General features: G+C 37.3%; 4 protein-coding genes across 6 annotated transcripts in view; 2 read left to right on the top strand and 2 right to left on the bottom strand.

Annotated features, from left to right (window-relative positions):
* Window positions 1–938: 938 nt before the first annotated feature.
* homezb (homeobox and leucine zipper encoding b) lies at window positions 939–7,212 on the bottom strand. The gene is given in 2 exon segments (NM_001130784.1): window positions 939–2,848; window positions 6,443–7,212. Coding segments are annotated over 2 exon segments (2,157 nt in total). The 5' UTR covers window positions 6,749–7,212; the 3' UTR covers window positions 939–997.
* Window positions 7,213–8,802: 1,590 nt separating this feature from the next.
* ccdc166 (coiled-coil domain containing 166) lies at window positions 8,803–16,395 on the bottom strand. Of its 2 annotated transcripts, XM_073908386.1 has the most exons (8): window positions 16,195–16,395; window positions 16,024–16,116; window positions 15,764–15,872; window positions 15,193–15,686; window positions 14,972–15,116; window positions 14,669–14,748; window positions 12,366–12,542; window positions 10,451–12,276 (listed from the first exon to the last, which is right to left on the bottom strand). In XM_073908386.1, the coding sequence occupies exons 5-8, from the start codon at window positions 15,000–15,002 to the stop codon at window positions 12,022–12,024; spliced, it is 543 nt and encodes a 180-aa protein (XP_073764487.1). In that variant the 5' UTR covers window positions 15,003–15,116; window positions 15,193–15,686; window positions 15,764–15,872; window positions 16,024–16,116; window positions 16,195–16,395; the 3' UTR covers window positions 10,451–12,021. The 2 variants fall into 2 exon arrangements, with proteins under 2 accessions (XP_003198996.1, XP_073764487.1); XM_003198948.7 differs by lacking the exon at window positions 15,764–15,872 and having other exon boundaries at window positions 8,803–12,276; window positions 15,193–15,247; window positions 16,063–16,116.
* si:dkey-183c6.9 lies at window positions 9,155–12,019 on the top strand. The gene has a single exon (XM_005172323.6). The coding sequence runs from the start codon at window positions 9,155–9,157 to the stop codon at window positions 10,628–10,630; it is 1,476 nt and encodes a 491-aa protein (XP_005172380.1). The 3' UTR covers window positions 10,631–12,019.
* Window positions 16,396–17,686: 1,291 nt separating the features above from the next.
* si:dkey-183c6.8 overlaps window positions 17,687–21,897 on the top strand; it is a 29,092-nt gene continuing 24,881 nt past the window's right edge. For both annotated transcript variants that reach the window (XR_012383273.1, XM_017357015.4), the window contains exon 1: window positions 17,687–18,022. Coding sequence is in view for 1 of the 2 variants with exons in the window: in XM_017357015.4 (XP_017212504.1) it covers window positions 17,980–18,022 (43 nt within the window). In the remaining variant the exon portion in view is untranslated. The remainder of the gene's footprint in view (window positions 18,023–21,897) is intronic.

The raw sequence follows: 21,897 nt of genomic DNA, 5'->3' as shown, positions 1-21,897 counted from the left end.
CCAGTCTTATACATATATCTAGGACTACTCAGTGTTACTTACTTATGGTGTCTTTATAGATGTACATTAACTTTTTGATTTCAATATGTTTGTCATGTGATATACTACTGTGTATTTCTTATTTGTAAGTCGCTTCCGAAGAAAGTGTCAGCTAAAGGATGAATATAAAAATGTTTTGCCATAACAGTGAATGTTTATCAATAAAATTAAACGTATATAAAGATGTTTTAGAATCAATTTATTAAGTAAAACCAAACTGGTACAAAAAGCTTCAGCACAAAAAAAGGACAGTCTCTCTAGTCAGCTCACTCAATGCATAGACTAAAATTTATATTGAAACTACTTAATGTTAATTAGTCTTCAAATAATAATAAAAAAAGATCACATATTATAATTGGGGGAATAGAAACCAAGCGCATAAATTAAGTAGTATTATGTCAGCTCACTGTTGCCATCACAGAAACAAATCTGCGCAGCACACAGTGGATCTAAAAGATTGCTGTTATGTTATAACCTTAAATACAACTGAACTTTGTAAAAGCAAACATCTAGATATCTAAGCCCGAAGTGTAACTCAAACATTAAAATGGCAACACACATGCATTCGCTCTGTCGAGTCAAACCGTGAACCACAACGAAGAGACCTCCGATCGAACAAGCTACAAAACAGAATACGTTATACAGTAATTCAGTGCCTTGCCATACATAATTTAGGTTTCGATTACTTTTAAGGTACATATTCTATTACTAAATATTTTGTTTTGATTCAAGTAAGATGCTTAGTTTTGGAGATACATATTGCATAACAATGTTGTGAGAGAGAGGTTCTACAAGGCCCTGGATCATAGCATTACATTGGGATGGAAATATCCATACAGGTTAAAAGGTGGTCAAATAAAAGAGGGGTTTTGTAACATCTTTGGCAGTGATGTGGAATTCGCTTTCCACCAATCTGCACAGCTACAAATGCCATCGAAAGCAGATTTCACTTCTTAGGTCAAAGTTCACCCTCATGCTCAATTGGGGCACTTTCATTATAAAATTCGTTCCATGTTGCTGGTCCGCTCGTGCTGCTGCCGTTAATTAACGCAGAATCACCCACACTCAAGCCGGAGCTCAAGTTCTCAAAGGAGATTCTTCCTCGCGAGTATTTCCCGCCTCTTTTCTGCTGTTGCGTTATGGCGGCGATGATGCGCTCCCTCTCCTGTGAGGTCATCCAGCGCATCTGATTGTGTTTAACGTGGTAACGTGTGTCTCCGTACCACTGGATGATCTCTGTCCTCGTCAGGCCTGTCTTCTTCTGCAGGATCTCGTAATCATCACTTGTGGGCCACTGGCAGCAAAGGAAACTCTGCCGCAACATTTCCAACTGTTCCCTCGTCTTCTTTCGGAGTCGCACGTTGGGTTCTACTAGCCCGCGGCGGAATGATGGGGAAGGAGAAGGTGAGGGTGAAACATCAACTGATAACGGTTTCGTGGAAGTGCTGCCGTCATCCATGTCGCCGCCTTCATCACTTACTTCATCCTTGGTCTCGTTTGATTGGTTGAGTGACCCCTCACCGTCGGCCACATCCACATCAACCTCAAACCCAGCCTCAGTGTCGTCAACTTCGTCATTATCATCAAAATCCACACTGGGTATATCATCAATGTCCTTTTGCATCAGTTGCAATGAGCGATTGTGCTTCGCGAGCTTGTTTAGCCAAGCTCTGCCATTCTTCCGAAGCTGATAGCGGCTGTCCGCGAACCATTTGCGGATTTCACGCCGACTGAGTCCAGTCATTTTCTGGAGCCGCTGAACCTCACCATCGCTGGGCCAGGATTTATTTACGAAACTGCGGCGCAGGGCCATTAGTTGCGCTTTGGATTTTTTCCCAGGCAAGCAGTGTAGTGACTGTGACAGCTCAGGGAGCTCAGGGTATGATAACGCAGATGGTTGCTCATTCGTCATCACATATGATGGACGTCCAAAAGTATCAATCAGCTGGACTCCAGTATTTTGTGTTGGTGCGTTTCTACTTTCACTTTGAAAGCCAGGGTTAACTTGAGGAACTTGGGGTGCGTGTCCCACACCATTTTTGTACACAACATTAGAAGGGAGAGAGTGCTGAACACCATTATTGGACTGGGAAGCATTATTCTGCCCGAAACGCAAGTGGGATTGGTCAGTGGTGATGTGATGAGGAACAGTCTGGCTGGGTTTAGGTATGTGTTCTCTCTGATCTGCATGGGTATTTGACACAGGTGGTGGAATAAAAGCCTGTTGCGCAGCTTGCGTTTTATCAACCGCTACACAATCCTCCTCATCATCGATTTCCACACACTCGTCACTTGTTGCTTTTTTCTGAATGTGCCACAGCTTGCGTCTCGTCTCCTGGATGTCATCATCAGCCCAGCTGATTCCGTAACGTACCCGTTGCATCATGAACCATGCTTTCACTTGGTCAGGCGGTAATGCACACTTTCGTGCTAGAGCACTCGCCTCCTGTGATGTGGGGTATGGAAATGAATTAAACGCTTCCACGAGTTCTGACACAGCATCCAGTTCATGAACCTGCTCAGAGCGCACCCAGATCAGCTTTAACCCCTCAGAGACCAATGGAAGACAGACCAGGTTGACCTGGTTGTGGGTCGATGTGCCGGAGGTTACCGTTGGCCTCTTCTGGACTCCTGAGGAGCAGGGTGACTTCTCCTGAGGTAATTCAGGGGATGAGCTCTGCGTTCCCTCAGGAGAAGGAGAGTCGTCCATCTTCTCTTCTTGTTCCCTAGCCTCTGTTGAGGACGATGTCTCATTTAAGTCATCAGGAGTCTGAAGTGAAGCAGATTCTGATCCCTCAGGGGTGATTGGCTGTAAAGAGTGAGATAAGGAAATATGAATACAAAATCTTGCGAAAAAGGGCTGTGCGATATGAGCATATATATATATATATATATATATATATATATATATATATATATATATATATATATAAGTATTTATACAACAGTTCTGTCTGGTTCTCAAATCTGATTGGCTGATAGCCGTGCGATATTCTGCAATATCAAAACTCCTACAGCCTCTTTACCCTTTGTGTATTACTCCGCCCACATACAGCCAGCAAAAAGCAGACACTACAAATCTAAAATTTAAAAGATGCTTGCACAACTGTTTTAACTGTCAGCTTATGATTTGAATCCAATGTGGAAGAAAGTAGTTCCACATACAAAAGGGTTTTTAAAACTTTCCGTGTTTAATTTTGTTTTTATATACACAATTATGCTGTCAAACTGTTGTATAAACGCAATATCTATATATATATATAAACGCAATATATATATATATATATATATATATATAAATAAAAGTACTATATGTCTAAATTCTGCATTTTATTTAACAATATTTTATGTTGGACCTGTAATCATACGTTGTATTAAGTGTATTAGATTTCAATAATATTTGTTTTAACATCTTTAATCAAACGTTTGCCCTGAAGTTCCAAATAAAGTTATAAAAAATAATCACATATAAATGTGTACAATTTTTAATTATATACAGTTGAAGTCAGATTTATTAGCCCCCCGGAATTATTAGCCCCCGGGTTTATTTTCCCCAATTCCTGTTTAATGGAGAGAAGATTTTTTCAACACATTTTTAAACATAATAGTTTTAATAAATCTTTTTTAATAACTGATTTATTTTATCTTTGCCATGATGACAGTAAATAATATTTGACTAGATATTTTTAAGACACTTCTAAACAGCTTTAAGTGACATTTAAAGGCTTAACTAGGTTAATTAGGTTAACTGGGCAGGTTAGGGTAATTAGGCAAGTTACTGTATAGCGATGATTTGTTCTGCAGACTATCGGGAAAGAAATAGCTTAAAGTGTCTAATAATACTGACCCTAAAACTTAAAAATAAATAAATAAATAAATAAAAACTGCTTTAATTCTAGGCACTAATAATTCTGACTTCAACTGTACTTTAAAATGTAAAAAGAAATAGTCATTTTCATGTCTAGACACACACAATATACATACAAAGGTGACAATAGTCAAAACTTTGTTCACACAGATCCATGAAAACTAATAAATTGCTCTGCAAAGTGACATGGCAATGTCACTTTGTAAAGGAGTAATATGATATTAGCCAGTGCATTTGGGATCTTGGGGGACTTTTTATGTAGATTACTCTATGCATATAACTCTGGGTTTGCTGTCAAAGCAACATGACAAAACATTTTAACCTACTCAGAAGCAGGCTTACTTCACAAAAACAGAATTAGATTGCATCATTTTAAGTAAAGGTGTGACCCAGCAACTTCTGTTTTCTCACAGGGGTGTGTTGAAAATAGTTCATTTGTGTTCTTAGGTCAAGGGTATTTTTTGTGAAGAAACTATTCTGTATAGGAAATAGGGTTGGGCGATGTCGATTAATTTGGCATTGTACGATGTGTAATGTAAAACATCGTGATGTACAATGGCATCGTCGTCATAGGCAGTGGTGAATTAATTATTTACGAATAAATAATTCATAACATATTAATTATTTGTACCCTACCGTATCAACTACCTGACCTGCATGCTCTTTGTTTTACCCATAACCAAATAATAAAACTAAATAAAGATAAGTTACACCAAATTACCACCTGTCAGTCACTTTTTCAGTGGGACTCTTGCATGAATAGGCATAGTGATCTGTTTCGTTATAATGGCGTTCACAAATTTGGTTGGTAAAAAAAAAAGTGCACAACCAACAGTATCTGATTCTGAGGTAAGTACAAGTATGAAAGCGAAAAAGTACTGATGCTGTGACACGTTACCTGATAGATTCAAAATTAAGACTCGTTAGATTAATTAAATATCATGTTTAACAACTATAGTGAGGCACAATCCAGCAGTACATCCTTGATAAACTGTCCGACACGCACTGCTCTCTAGGGTTTTGTGCTCAGATGCTGCAGTGCATGACAGAGTGTGTGTGTGTGTGTGTGTATGTGTGTGTATGTGTGTGTATGTGTGTGTGTGTGTGTGTGTGTGTGTGTGTGTGTGTGTGTTTGTGGTAACATGAGGTGCGTTTTCAGAGGTATAGTATGGAAGAAGGGCTTTTCAGAAATGCTAGATGAAACGCCAGTGTTGCACGTGAATCATTTTCGTTCAAAAAAGCAATTTTAAAACTAAGATGTATTAGTGTTAAATAGGGCGTGTATATTTTTCGCAAGCGGGTTGCTGCTGCAAGGGAGTGTGGCTCAGCATCGTGATATCTATCGGCCATTGGTGATGAACAATGGCATAGTCTATCAACCCAACCCTAATAGCAAATACACTTTAAATTTAATACAGATAGATTTATTATTAATTTGCAAAATCATGTTATTATAGTTTAGAGATATTGAAGTAAGTAAAAAAAAAACTAAAACTGAATCCATCTGAATGTGTGTTTTGGCCGCCACAAAGTAATGTTATTAAGTAAAAATGAACTGCCATAATGCATTCAAGATTAAGCAGTCATGAAACTCACTCTTGCAAACAAGTAACAAACACAATAATGTGCTGACAAATCATTTATAATAAACACTGCACTATTCCCGAAAAAAAAATAAGGTAAAATTCAGAACAGATTAGATTCAGAATAGATTTTAAAGTATTATTACTGGTCTATAAATCACTAAATAGCCAAGGACCTCAATACATTACAGATATGCTCACTGAATACAAACCTAACAGATCACTCAGATCTTTAGGATCATATAAACTAGTAGTTCCAAGAGTTCAGTCTAAGCAGGGTGAATCTGCCTTCAGCCACTATGCTCCTCACTGCTGGAATCAGCTTCCAGAAATGATCAGATGTGCTCCAACATTAGGCACATTCAAATCAAGACTGAAAACACATCTGTTTAGCTGTGCCTTTACTGAATGAGCACTGTGCTGCGTCCGACAGATCGCACTATTATGTTTTTCGTTTTCTTTTTCATTCTTTTATAACCTATTTTAACTTATTTTAATTTGTTTTTAATAATTTTTATTGTCTGCATTTTATGTTCCTAAACTTGTCTTTTTTTATTCCTGTTTATGTAAAGCACTTTGAATTGCCACTGTGTATGAAATGTGCTATATAAATAAACTTGCCTTGCCTAAAATCAGTCAGATTTAGATTTTGGTCATGACTGTTTCCAAACAGGTTTTCCTAAACACTTCCCTACGAGCCATTGGCCAGCCAAATCCACAGCTCCGCCCCAAAAGCGCACTATTGGTTAAGCCAATGACGCTTTGTCATGGTGTTGACAACTTCATGTAGGCCTACAGTATGTTTTTATCACGTTTAAGTTGAAATATTAAGAGCTGTTTCTATACATTCACACGATAAATAACACATAACAAGCATCACTAACGATTCTTGAAAAGGCAGGATGTCAGGTTTATACATAAATACTGTTATTACAAACAAAACAAACCTCACCTTATTTCTCTTCCCCAAGTCACCGTTAACGCTCGGTGTGTCCGGACCCAACACGGTCTTGTGCGGTCGGGTAACGTTAACGTTAGGTCTCTCGCTCATCGCCGAACTACACAGGCTGGTGACCGGGTGGGCGGCGTGCAGGTGCTGGCTGAGGCATTTAACATCTTGAGCTTTATAACCACAAATCCTGCACTCGTAAGCGTCCTTAGCCGTCTCCACGGCATCTCCTCCGGGCTTTCCTGCCGGGTCTGGAGGTAAAGATCGCGAGCTAGCGCTCTCGAGCTGCGGGGCTGCGCATTGCTCCATGGCAACCTATGAACGACCGAGCCAAGACGCAATTCATACAAGCGAGCACTGAGGCTAAAGGCTAAATTTCTCCCACTGCCAAGTCAATGTGCAAGTCTTTCAGAAATGGACGAGTTTCATCTGGATAAAGTAAGTGTAGCAAAAGTCGACATGCAAAAAGTGAAGGCTGATTCCTAATTTATGGCCACCCTGCTGGTCTGAGTAACGTTACGTTACAGAACAAAGACTGGCTAGCCTGCGAGCTAACCGAAGAGCTTGTCGTGTGGGTTTCACACAAATGCATTAAAAAGTGGAAAACAGACAGCTCGAGTGCACAGCGGATTGATTTATTGTTTTTCTTTCTTTCAGGAATTAAAGTTGTTAGAAAAATAATGCAGGTGAAAGCGTCATTCCCTGCAACTCGCACTCGCCATCGGGTCGCACAGTTTACCCAGAAAGCTGTCACAGGTTCGGTCTGTCGCATCCTCCGAATGTGAATCCAGAGCAGCTTCAAAATAAAAGTCCATCGAGAGGCGCGTTTCTCTCTCTTTTTCTGCTTCAAGAAGCTCGCTTTACATTACCAAAACATTAGTAACAATATAAAACATATTTACAGTCACATTTATATAATCCAAAACATTAAACATATATATAATTTAGTTTATATTTGGTTATTTTGTCATTTGTAAAAATCTAGGCTTCAATAACTTCTTTTTCCTAATAAACCGTTTAAGTAAAACATTTGTTTAAATGTACCACAAAATATTGGCTATATTTACTGAGAAAACAAATGGATGGATTCAAATATTCATTTTCAATATGTAAGCAATAATGGTTTTAAATCAATGGACAAAATGTTTATTTATTTTCATTTGGCTTAGTTCATCAGGACGATCACAGTGGAATGAACTGTCAACTTATCTAGTACATGCTTTATCCAGCGGATGCCCTTTCAACTTAGCAACCTAGTACTGGGAAACACCCATACACACTCATTCACAACGGCCATCCGGAGAAAATCCACGCGAACACGGGGAGAACATGCAAACTACACACAGAAATGTCAACTGACCCAAATGAGACTCCAACCAATTATCTTCTTGCTGTGAGATGACAGTGTAAAACACCAGGGGTGGATTTAGTGATTTTGGGGCCCTAAGCAATTCCAGCCATGGGGCCCAAAAGTTCTAAAACGCACCTTGTGTACTTTTTAAAAAAAAATTTTTGTAGTGTTTTTCTTAAATCATTCAATCTCCTTTTCTACTTTTTATCTTAATGCAAAATAATAATAACATGTAAAACATCTTGTTTTTTAAAAAATGAATTCACAACTAAAAATAATAAATTAAACATTTTATTTTTAAAACTAAATCTTTACTGATTTGACTGCTGGACTGGTCCGTGATTGAAGGTGGGGGACAAATCTGTGCAGTTAATTAAAATGTTAGACCCTCACCATACAAAATATGATAGAAAACAATACTATATGTATAATTTATAGACCACTTTGAGGGATGTAAACCATAACAATGGTCCTGACTTATTTCCTGTTTAACTTTTTTAATTTCTATAGCTTCAGAGAATCCAAAATGGACCACATATTTATAAATAATGTTATGATAGCCGTTTTAACATTAATATATTAATTGCTTCTTGTTGCAGTTATAAAATAGTTTAACAACAAGCAGGAAATGTTCATAGGCCAATGACATTGCCACATTAAAATGGTCTCTAGGTATTTATTTGAAGGCTCTCAGATTCCCTGGGGCCCTAAGCGGTCGCTTACCTTGCTTATTAGTTAAATCCACCCCTGTTAACCACTGAGCCATTGTGTCCCCCTGGGTAAAACATAGGATGACAAAATATAAAAATATTCAAATGGAAGTTAATACATATAATAAATGCTATTTAATACATAATATCCTTGTTATTACGCATACATTTTTCTAATTGTTTCTATAACGGTGCTGTTTTAGCATTTAAAGTAATGATTGTCTCTTTTTTGCTTTAGAAGCAAATTAAATTATTAAAGTAAATTTTAATGCAAATGGACTTGATAAAGAGCTGCTATAAGTCATATTTAACATATTTTTATTTCATGTTGTCAATAATATACTCATAAAGTCATAAGGAAGGGTGGATCAAGCAGAAATGTCTGTATATCAGAACTACGTGCTGTTCATCAAGTAGTAAAAGAATAAAGGTCACAAAATTAGCCATCATAAACATCTGTATCCTAGCAAATATCATTGCGTTAGTTATAAGTTAACATGTCTTATACAGTAAAACGATACCAAAGGTCATCCGGTATATATATATAAACAAAAGAGTTTTACCTAACAGGCTCATTGTGAGTAAAGAGAGAGAGAAAGAAAGAGTACATTTGTAACCATTACAAAATCAATCTGAATTTTAACATCAGCAGCAATGTTGGCCACTCCAGAATTTCCCAAGGAAGCTTTATTTGTGAGCTGTGATTTATGTGTGGAGGTGAAAACCCCGGCGCTGAAGACCTGCCTGAAGTGTGAAGTCTCGATGTGTGCTCAGCATCTGCAGACACACCTGATCACTCCAGTTCTTCTGCAGACCCATGCACTGACCAGCCCGGTGCAAGCAGGTTCCACTGGTCAATTGGCCAGCAAGTGCTCAGCTCACGGTAAGCTGGTGGAATACTACTGCCTGGATGACCATGTGCTGGTGTGCATGTCTTGCGCCATCGAGAAAGGACATCGGTTGCATAACATGAAGACGCTACCGACTGCTCATTTGGAGCTTGTGGATAAACTAAACGAGGAGATGAAGAAACTGCAACAGAGGAAGAAGCAGGCGAAGGAGCTGGAAATGTGGCATAAAAACCAAACACAGGCTCTGGAGAGCTGCTTCCATCAACTGATGGAGACTGAATCATCCCTTAAGGATTTGGTTTTCAAACGTTTACAGACCTCAGTTTCAGCCAGACTCAGGGCTCTTCAGACGGCTGTCGTAGCTGTAAGTTCGGCTCTGAAGGAAAAGGATAATTTCAACTTCTTGCAGAAATTTGCAAGTGTACACAAAGCTATAATGGATGCTCGCAAAGTGGATTTGAAAAAGGGCTTGGAGTCAGAACCTGACTGCATGAAATCAATCAAAGAAATCAGAATGAACATGCAACATATTGAGAAGCAGGTGCAGGAACTCCAGAGAAAGTTTCTTGCTTTTGTCGACCCTGATTGTCATCCATTTGCAGAGAATGAACCAAATGCAGTCTCAGAGCTGACCTTTGACCCTCAGACTTTAGGCCCTGGGATGACTCTGTCTAACGATCTTAGAACATTGTTCTACAACTCATCTGGCATCTACAACTCACCAGCCCCATTAAAAAGTACTGTTCGCTGCCAGCAAACAAATAAAACAGGCAGCCTGCGCTGGTTTCTCAATCTTTCTGAACATTTTGATTGGACCATTGGCCTTTGTGACACCAACGCCAGAGATGGGAACTATGTAAATGTATATGGACTGAAAAAAGAGAATAGTCGTCTCTTACTTTTACAAGAAGAAGGTGTGAGGGAAAACTATTCAAAATTTTATACCAAACAAATACGTGGCCGTGTATTTGAGAGACAGACAATTTCTAATGAATTCCATGTTACTGGTTCATGGAAGGTAGAAGTAATCTGGGACAATTCTTCAAGTCTACTAACCATTTACAGCAGAAATAAACCGACCAAAGGTTTGTTACTGTGTAAGCTCACAGCAAGCAGATACGCGCAGAATCTTTGCCCCTTTATTACTATGGAACATACAACTTCTACTCTACAAAGCAGAACAAACAAGAGAGTGGATCACAGAATGTATAGGGACCAACAAGGCTTGAAACCAGCTGACTATTCATTTACAGAAATACTGTGTGTGCTCAATAAATAATCAGTTAGAAATATATAAAAATGTAAATGAATAAAATGTTGGAAGAGCAAACATAAAACTAATTAATGCTGAGTTCAGACTGCACGATTTTCAAAGTAGTCGCATCACAGATGTTTCCACACTGCATGACTATATGGGGTAGCATGGGACATATAGGGTAATCTGGGACAATTCTTCAAATCTACTAACCATTTACAGCAGAAAAAAACAACCAAAGGTTTGTTACTATGTAAGCTCACAGCAGGCCAATACGCGTGAAATCTTAACAGGTCAGTTGTCGTTTCTGTGCGGAGTTTACATGTTTTCCCTGTGCTCATGAGAGTTTCTGTATCTCTGGTTTCCTCCTACAGTCCAAAAACATGTGTCATAAGTAAATTTATCAAAATTAGCACTATCTATAGTAGAGCTCTTAAACAGCAGTATATCTCTATAAAGGCTAATTATAATCTGTCATCACCTCTAAATAAGGGCGGAGTTCTCGAAACCTACCTGAGCTCAAACTCCCTTTTGCCCTGCAAACCGGAGGGAGCCCCAGGCTCGAGGATCTTATGAACTTAGGGCTCTTTCTCGGGACAGCATGCCAAACAAGATTTATTATCAATTTAAATGTGAACTCCTGAACATAAGCTGTGTCACCGACTCGGTCCCAGTCATTCCCCTCGCTGGCCAGCAGAGGCCGCCATCCCCGGGCTTAAGCATTACATCATCCATCTATACTGATTGTGCACACACCTGAACTGAATCCCGTTAACGACCCACGCTCCCTATTTAAGCCACACTGAGACACCAGTTCATTGCGAAGTCTTGTTTAGCCCCGGCCAGCATTTCTCAGCGTTATTTCCTGACTGTTCTCTTGTGTATAACTCCAGCCCGTTTCTGACTCTGCTTCGCCTTCTGCCTGCCCACGACCCAAGCCTGATACACGGACTCTGATACTCGCTACCTGCCCTCGACCCAAGCCTGATACACGGACTCTGATTCTCGCTACCTGCCTTCGACCCAAGCCTGATACACGGACTCTGATTCTCGCAGCCTGCCTTTGACCCATGCCTGGTAAATCACTCTGTGTCTGTTTGCCGCCAGCCTTGAGACCTTTACTGCTACTATTGATGTGTGTTTGCACCTTTGTGCATATTGTTTGTTAAAGTGAGAGTGTGATTTAATAAATACTGCATAATGAAGTCTCCTCGTTACAAGCTGATATAAACCAGCAGTGTAATCAATGTTTTAAACCAATTATGTTTTGAATAAACTGCTTATTTATTCCAATGTAAAATGTCAAAAAGTATTCTTTCATCAAATACTACTTATTTATTCTCATAAACTCTTAATAGTTTTCATATGTTTGCTGCAAGTCATCTACTATTAAATCATGTGTTGTAACTGAAGGATTATTGTTTGGGGTTCTCTTCTTGTTTGTCAATTAAACCCACTGGTGTGTATTTTGAGCACTGGGAAACACGTTGAGCATGGAGCTTCAGCACATACTCTCTCTCCTGCAGAAGCTGCCGTTGATGGCTCTCAAGAGATTTCTGCTGTCTTTGTAGGGCGTGTAATCTCTGAGCCAGGTTTTCTAACTCCATTCGTAAACATTTGTTCTGCTCAAGCACCTCTTTCGAATAAGACATCAGAGTGTGTTTTGCCATCTAGGTAAATGGGAGAAAACAGTTGACCTAGTCATGCCAACAGTAATGTGACAGTGCAGCCATGTTGATTTATTTACTTACTCTCTTACCTTCGTGATGGAAAGAGTGAAAGCTCGCACTTTTTCCTTTGCCATTTTCTCATATTTCTCCTTCTCTTTTTTGAAGTCATCCCTGAGAGCCAGCAGAGTCTTTGAATGATGACCCTGCATGGCAGCCACTTCTCTTTCCAGCTCTGCAATACGACACGACTGCTGCTGTTGTAGAGTCTACAAAACACACACATGCAGGTATAAATAGGGCCATTTACAACAACAGCAACTATAACAATAATTATCGTAGCATCTATTGCACAATGTCGTTCTTTTTTAAAAAGTTTTATCATCAGCCTATTTAAATGTGCAAAGCAGGATTAATTATGATTGGCTTTCAGTTTTTAATCATTCATCAGCTGAAAAATGTGAATGATTATTATTAAATTGAATTCAAGTTTTTTAAAATAGTGCTTTCACAATAGTTATCATTTATTAATTTAATTATTTATGTATTTTGTTATTTAACTAGGAATGTCCCATTGAGATACAATATCGCTTCTACTAGGGAGTCCTGGTCAAGACAGGCAGCATAGGATGGAGTTACAAAAAATCCATATCACAAAACATAGAAACACACAAAAATAATATAAACCATAATTGACTGTCGTCATCATCATCATCATCATCATCATCATCATCATCATCATCATCATCAATCTAAAGCAGCTTTACAAAATGTGCACATTATAAACAAAAGCAGTAAAGTTTTAATTGTTGAGTATATGGAGGAAAGTACAGCGCTCAAGCATATTTGAAGTCAGAATAATTAGCCGTCCTGTGATTTTTTTTTTTTTTCTTTTTTAAATTTTTCCCAAATTATGTTTAACAGAGACATTTTTCACAATATTTCCTATAATGTTTATTTCTTCTGGAAAAGGCTAGAATGAAAGCAGTTTATATATATGTATTAAAAAAAACATTTTAATGTCAATATTATTAGACCGCTTAAGCAATAATTTCTTCAATTGTCTACAAAACAAACCATTATTATACACTGACTTGCCTAAATACTCCAACTTGCCTAGTTAACCTAATAAACCTACACTCATCTGCCACTTTATTAGTTACACTTGTCCAACTGCTCATGAACGCAAATTTTAATCAGCCAATTACATGGCAGCAACTCAATGCATTTGGACATGTAGACATGGTCAAGACGATCTGCTGCAGTTCAGACCCAGCAGCAGAATGAGGAAGAAAGGTGATTAAAGTGACTTTGAATGTGGCATAGTTGTTAGTGCCAGACAGGCTGGTCTTTTCAGAATCTGCTGATCTACTGGGATGTTCACTCACAACCATTTCTAGGGTTTACAGTGAATGGTCCGAAAAAGAGAAAATATCCAGAGAGCAGCAAATGCCTTGTCAATGCCAGAGGTTAGAGGAGAATGCCCAAACTGGTTCAAGCTGATAGAAAGGTAACTCAACGGTAACTCAAATAAACATTTGTTCTTCAAAACTGAGTTATGCAGAAGAGCATCTCTGAACGCACATGTCGAACCTTAAGACGGATGGGCTACAGCAGCAGAAGACCACACTGTGTGCTACTCCGGTCAGCTAAGCACAGGAAACTGAGGCTACATATCGCACAGGCTCACCAACATGAATCATCTCTGACTGGTTTCTTTAACATGATCATGAATTCACTGTACTTAAATGGCCTCCACAGTCACCAGATCTCAATTTAATAGAGCACCATTGGGATGTGGTGGAACAGGAGATTAACATCATGGATGTGCAGCCAACAAATCTGCAGCAACTGTGTGATGCTATGATGTCAATATGGACCAAAATATCTGAGGAATATTTCCAGTACCTTGTTGAATCTATGCCATGAAGGATTAAGGCAGTTCTAAAGACAAAAGGGGGTTCAACCCAGTACTAGGCGTTCCTAATAAAGTGTAGTTAAGCCTTTTAATTGCACTTGATTACTGAAATCTTAAAAAAAAAAAAATCTAGTAAAACATTATGTACTGTCGTCATGGCAAAGATAAAAGAAATCAGTTACTAGAAATGCGCTATTTTAACTATTATGTTAAAGAAATTTGGGAAAAAATATACAGGGGGCCTAATAATTCACGAGGGCTAATAATTCAGACTTCAACTGTGATATCTGTGTGTTTATTTTTAAAACTTCATCTTCACACATATCTCCAAAGTTACTGTTCCTGATTTGAAGAGCCCATCATTTTACGTTTGGCACAAAAAAGCTCCTCTACGAATACAATTAATACAAAAACCTATTACACACTTGAATAGTTTAATTAGCTTTTTAATAGAATTTTTAAAAACTAATTGACTACCTTGACGTCTTCCAGGTCTGCAATTTCCATATTTAGCTTGGCCAGCTGATGTTCCATGCGCAGGATCTCCTTCCGTAGTTCTGAAAACTCCAACAACACACATTTTAAGTACAATATTTTTGTTAATTCGATAGTATCTAATCAAGTTTTACCTAATACTACCTGTAGTGAGTATTTACCTATCGTAAAATTTAAATTAATGCAAAGATATAAGTTATAACAAACAATTTTTTTCTGTCATTTACATAAATCTCGCGTTTTTATTCTTAATTTCTCATACCCATACATACAAACTTTTCTCACCGCTGGCCTGCTCCTCGTGATTTTCCTGCATGCTCTGTCTCTGTCTCAGCAGCTTCTCAAGTTCCCGATGACTCTGATCACTCAAAGACCCTATTGCAGTCTGTCTCTTCTCTGCTCTCTTAGCGAGATATGAGATGTACTCTTCCTGTCCAGCACAGAGAGATAAAATATGTATTTATTCATGTCTACATTCAATCATTCATTCCTTTGTAAGAACTTACACTTTCCACATGAGTCTGGGCAGCCTCATTCTGAAGAAAGTCATTTTCTTTTCGTCTAGAGTTAATTGTGTTAAATTGTCAAACACTTGATGTCAAAACATGTGTAAAAAAACAGTTATTGTCATTTAAATATCCAGCCAGCATTGTTTTGTGTTTAAAAAAAGTCCAATAGATGTCTAAACAAGCAAGGCTAAATTTGGACTCTCTGTGAAATGTTTAAGAGCAGCCCAAAATAGTCATCAAGTACAAAGATTTCGACAGACTTCACTAACCATAGTTTAACCATGGTATTTGTAGTGAAAAAAAAAAAAAAAAAAAATTCCACTATAAAGTGGTCTGGGTGACACGGTGCCTCAGTGGTTTGCAAGAGTGGTTAGCAAAACAGCAAGAAGGCCGCTGGTTTGAGTCCTGACTGGGTCAGTTGGCATTTCTGTGTGGAGTTTGCATGTTTTCCCCATGTTTATGTGGGTTTCCTCCGGGCGCTCCCGTTTTCCCTACAGTTCAAAGACATGCGGTTTAGGTGAATTGCATGAACTAAACTGACCATGTATGTGTGTGAATAAGTGCATACGGATGTTTTCCAGTACTGGGTTGCAGCTGGAAGGGCAAAATAAAACTTATGCTGGATACGTTGGTGGTTCATACCGCTGTGGCGGCCCTTGATGAATAAAGGAACTAATCTGAAGAAAAATGAATGAATGAATGAATGAATGAATGAATGAATGAATGAATGAATAAAGTGGTCTGTCATCAGATCATCAGGTCCCCGAGCTTGACTAGATGACAAGTGCACTAAACGTCTTTAAAACAACCAAAACACACTTTCCTGACCAGGTTATGAAGAGTTATTTTTGTCCGTGCAAAGGATACAGTTGTTGAACTCTTATCTTCAGTGTGCATAGCTCCTCAGTAAGAATGTCATATCTGTGGGTTGAAAAGAGTAATAAACTGTCTACCTTAAAAATGAGACAACGTTTCTTTGCTTTTCTTCAGACAACTTACTCCATGTGCAACAGTGTTTCTTTCTGTGATTCAACCTGTCCTGCGCTCTCAGACGACACATTTGCATCTTCCTGCTGCTTTGACTCGCTTTTCTTTTTTGACATCCTTAAATACTGTTAACTCGCATACAGCAAACTTTCTAAGACAAAAGAAAATGTAATGTGTTTTCTAGCATTTATCAAGCTCCGACGCTTTTCACTTGGTTCCATGTAACCAAGACAACCACAAATAAGGGTTTGCTGTTAAAGCTAAACAGACTTATAAGCGTTGGTTTTTTTTTTAATAATATCTAAAACTAAAATGTTAGACGTATAAACATTTATTAAGACCAATTTGATCGGAATTCAGTTTAATTTATTTGGGAAAAATCGACTGTGAAAAGAACAGCGTTTCATGTTTGTGCCGTGTGTTGATATTTCACACGCTAGCCGCTAGGTGGGGCAAGGTATGTTGCCAAGTCCTTCTATTATAAGTTAAGCTACTTGGAGTATTTTTTTGCATTATGTCTCTTATAAATATCGAAGGATGGAGATTTTATTTGACTTTTTTTTAGAACAATATATCTGTCCTCGTTTTTCATAATCATGCTAATAGGTTTGTTACTGTTTACTTTGCTAGTCACCTTATTAGCTGCTAACAAATAAAAGGTCTCACAGATTCAAAGAAATTAGCCTACTTGTGTTAAAAATAAGATTAATTCTGATAATGACAAAGAGGAAAATTGATGGAAATTTCTAGTCGAACAATGATATAGCACTAATAAATAATGGAATTAACCCAACTAAAGAGATCATGTAAATCTACAGATGTTGGTTACCACTTGTAGGCACTGTCTGATGTAATTTTCATTGTCTTTTAAGTTATCATTGTTGATTAGAACATGCATTATTACAGCTAACCTTTCAAAAAAATAACTTAAAGATATCATTACTATGAAAAAATATTCGTGGATTAATGCCTCTATCTACATAGCAGGACATTTAGTTAATAATTGGGCTTGATAGCTACTGTAAAACTCGTGTGGGTTTCCTCCAGGTGCTCCAGTTTCCACAACAAGTTCAAAGACATGCGGTATAGGTGAATTGGGTAAGCTAAATTGTCCATAGTGTATGTGTGTGAATGAGTGTGTATGGATGTTTTCCAGTGATGGGTTGCAGCTGGAAGGGTATCCGTTGCGTGAAACATATGCTTTAAAAGTTGGCAGTTCATTCGGCTGTGGTGACCCAAGATTAATAAAGGACTAAGTCGAAAAGAAAATGAATGAATGAATTAATGAGTACTGCAAAACAGTAAAACTATATAATTATTTAAAACTGCATTTTGCTGTAAAAAACTCAATTTTATGTAAAAAAAAACTACTTTTTTTGTAATCAGTGTTTTTAAAACAATTCAATGGAAATTAAATTGTTACTTTTTAATTTTAGTTTATTCACTAGTATTATTTATTTCATTACCAAACCCTTATTGGAAGGAAATTGCTGTGAGATCTGGCAACATTGCGTACAGTGTATTGAGCGAACAGACAGGAGAAGGCAGAACAGGGCTGACTTACACAAGAAGCGTCCACCGTATATAGTTTTCCCATGTTTGACAATTAAAAAATATTACATAACCGCAATAATAAACGCCATTCTTCTCTGTCTTCATGGGTTGCGGCTTCAGTTCACGTGCTCTGCGGCTGCCGGAGAAGAGGAGCCGGGGCTGAAGACTTCAGTCAGTCCGGAATCCGGATGAAGGAGCCGCGGAGAAGCTGAAGCATCCGCATCCCGACAGACAATCACAGCGATGATGGAGGGACGACACGAGTTCTTATGCGGGGTTGTGGAGGGTAAGTTTACGAGTACACATCTTTAATTTGAATGCTTGGATGAGTGCCACAAATTAGACCAAATAAATGTGATTAAATCGTTAAATTGTGTGCTTCTGGCGGTGTGGCAGTTTGGGATGCCTGTTATTACGACTATGCGTATTCGAAACGTTTATTTACTACACAATATTATTTTAACGCATACACACCACGCTGCAGTGACTCCTAAAATTACCCTTTAATATAACCCATTTTTCATTTATGGGCTAGTAGGGCAGTTCATCTTAGCCACCGTGGAGCATCCTGGGTATTTATTTCCATATTTATACTGGTGTGTGATTGGAAGCAGCTGGCTAGAAACTATAACACACACACACACACACACACACACACACACACACACACACACACACACACACACACACATGTTAGTGCACATCTCTTAATTGGCCTTACTCTTGTTTATAGCTCAGCATCACATTATTGGCTCGATGGGCGATTTGTGTATTTTCTCCACTGGAAATGTCACCCTGTTGGATTCCAGTAGCTTTTTCTCACTGACCCACTTCTGTTGTGCAGCTGGAAACTTTAGGACCACACTGGGCTGAATATTCGACTATCAGGACCATTGCAAGAAAGTGGTTGGGACGAGGAAACATATGGCTATTGATATATACTACTCAATATAAATGCTAATTTACATTTTAATACATTTAATACACTAAAAAAATTGGTTGTTCAAACTACTTATTTTAAATTAGCTGAAACAACACAATTATTAAGATTTTGTTGGGACATCTAATTTTTTATGTTTAATCCACTTAAATTTGTTAAATATGTACGTTAACTTACCCAATTTGTGTTGGGACAATATATGAATTGTGTGGAACTCTGCATTTTTCTTTACAGTGTAACAAATATCTTAGTATACATATTATATCCACCGTTATCTACATTGGTGGTGTAACGGATCACAAATCTCACAGTTGGGATCACACTATGGTTTTTGGGTCATGGATCGGACCATTTTTCGGATCAGCAAAAAAGGGAGGAGACAAATATCATTTGGTTTCCATTTATACAACAATATTACTGTAAAAACCATTGGTTTTAACAAACAGAACTTAGAACCTGTAATTTTAATAAAAATAAAAATCAAGAAGGAACCAGTTAAAAAAAGGAAAATATTCAATACAAAAAATGATCTGTGCTACTGTTGCTGATAATGCTAAATATAGAAATCTAACGTCTTGTTTAACATATTATATATTTTTTCAATTAACGGTTCAACAATTCACACATAAAACTTCATGTTTCATTATAGGCATGGATCATTTTTGAAAACCTATTCAGTGACATAATTTTGATGGTTGTTTGTCGCCATCTATTGTTTAAACAGTGTAATTGCACCAACATTCAACATTCACATTAAGTTCCGTTAAACAGTTATAATTTTTCCTATAAACATCAGTGTTTTTATCTGAACTATAAACTGTTACCCTAGTACTTCTGAGTTATGTAATTGTTTGTAACTAACTGAAAAAGTGTAAAAATTGAATCTCTCTTGATCAAAAGCAGATTTAAATGCAGCGCTTTAAAGGATTAATAAACATATGCAGATCATTATGATTTATTATTTCGACTTTGAATTGAGATCACAATCTTTTAATGCTTAATTGTGCAGCTTAAACTGAATGCATTAATGCAGGCTAAACAGTGACAGAAAACACCTTTAATAACCTAAGAAAGCATTTAGGTCCCACCACAACTTTTTCCATCATCATTATATTTTACAGGGAAGCCAAAATGCTTTCATGAATGACACGGGAGGCATTCTCTTTGCAGTTGTTATAAATGTTGCAGTTGGTAGAAATGATCCGTTACACCCCTAATCTACTGTACAGACACACAGTATCCTCATAGAGGCATAGAGAAATAGATTTATACAGATAACTTTTAATAATCCTTTGCAAGACCAACATGTTGTGAACTCTGAGGTTATTAAGTGATTGTTTATTCTCCTGTTGAAATCATCTTGCATTGAGTCAGCTTTATTTTTACAACAGTTGTGCATAATAGCAGAAACTGTGCAGAAATAAAACATGATTCTGTACAGCAGCTTCCGAGAGATTACTGTCAAACATACATTAAAGTCTACAGAGGCATATTAAAAAACAACACTCATTATTGACATACCAATAGTGCCAATCATGTCATATTGATAATTACTGAAGCAAATCAGCAGTGATATATGCGTGGTTTGTTTTCCCTTCCCATGCAGCCGGCATGAATAATAAATGATAACCAACCACTGTCTTACCCATAATGCAGCAAAATCTGATCCTAGAATTCTACAACAGCATAATGATGTGTGGTTCCGAACACCCTCTGTAACACTCTACAGTATAACGTTTGTGGAATTTAATATAAAAATAAATTAGATGTGTCTTATGAATTTATTTTTGAACTTTCAGTACATGTTCGTTTGAGCTGATTGAAAGATTGGGTGGGTTTTTTCCGGATGCTCCGGTTTCCCCCCACAGTCCAAAGACATGCAGTACAGGTGGATTGAATAAGCTAGTGTAGTGTATGAGCGTAGTGTATGAGAGTGTGTGCAAGAGTGTGTGGATATGTTCCAGTGTTGGGTTGCAGCTAGAAGGGCATTTACTGCGTAAAAATTATGCTGGATAAGTTGGCGGTTCATTCCGCTATGGCGACCCCTGATTAATAAAGGGGCCAAGTCGAAAAGAAAATGAGTGAATGAATGACTGGGTGCACATTGTAAATATACAGTTGAAATCAGAGTTATTAGCTCTCCTGAATTGTTAGCCTCCCTGTATATTTTCCACAGTTTCTGTTTACAGAGAGATGATTTGTTCAACAAATTTCTAAACATAATAGTTTTAATAACTCATTTCTAATAACTGAATTATTTTATCTTTGCCATGATTACAGTAAATTATGTTTTTCTAGTTATTTTTCAAGACTCTTCTATACAGCTTAAAGAGACATTTAAAGGCTTAATTAGGTTGATTAGGCAAGATGGGGTCATTAGGCAAGTTATAACGATGCTTTGTTTTGTAGACTATCGAAAATATAAGGCTGATAAAATTGACTTTAAATGGTTTAAAAAAATCTAAAACTGCTTTTATTCTAGCTGAAATAAAACAAATAACACTTTCTCCAGAAATAGAAAGCACACAGACATACTGTGAAAGTTTCCTTGCTCTTTTAAACATGATTTAGAAAATATTTGAATATATATATATATATATACAGATGGCTTGTAACCTGGATTTACTTATTTTAATGTTAAATTAATTAAATACTTTTTTATGTCAGGAACTACATACATTTTATTTTGTTCAAATTTAACCCAATAATTCAAAATATAATGTTTCTGGATAAACAAACACAGTTAAAGTCAGAATTATTGGATCCTCTTTGAATTTATTTTTCTTTTTTAAATAATTCTCAAATTATGTTTAACAGAGCAAGGACATTTTCACAGTATGTCTGATAATATTTTTTCTTCTGCATAAAGTCTTTTTTGTTTTATTATGGTTAAATTAAAAGCAGTTCTTAATTTTTTTAAAGCCATTTTTAGGACAAAATTATAAGCCCCTTTAAGCTATATATTTTTATGATAGTCTACAGAACAAACCATCGTTATACAATAACTTGCCTAATTACCCTAACCTACCTAGTTAACCTAATTAACCTAATTAAGCCTTTAAATGTCACTTTAAGCTGTATAGGAGTGTCTTGAAAAATATTTAGTCAAATATTATTTACTGTCATCATGGCAAAGATAAAATAAATCAGTTATTAGAAATGAGTTATTAAAACTAATATGTTTAGAAATGTGTTGAAAAAAAATCTTCTATCTGTTAAAC

This window comes from Danio rerio, chromosome 7 (genome assembly GCF_049306965.1).
Source record: "Danio rerio strain Tuebingen ecotype United States chromosome 7, GRCz12tu, whole genome shotgun sequence".
Taxonomy (NCBI): Eukaryota; Metazoa; Chordata; class Actinopteri; order Cypriniformes; family Danionidae; genus Danio; species Danio rerio.
Note: the sequence above shows the minus strand (reverse complement) of the source record. Positions and strands in the feature narration are given on the sequence as shown.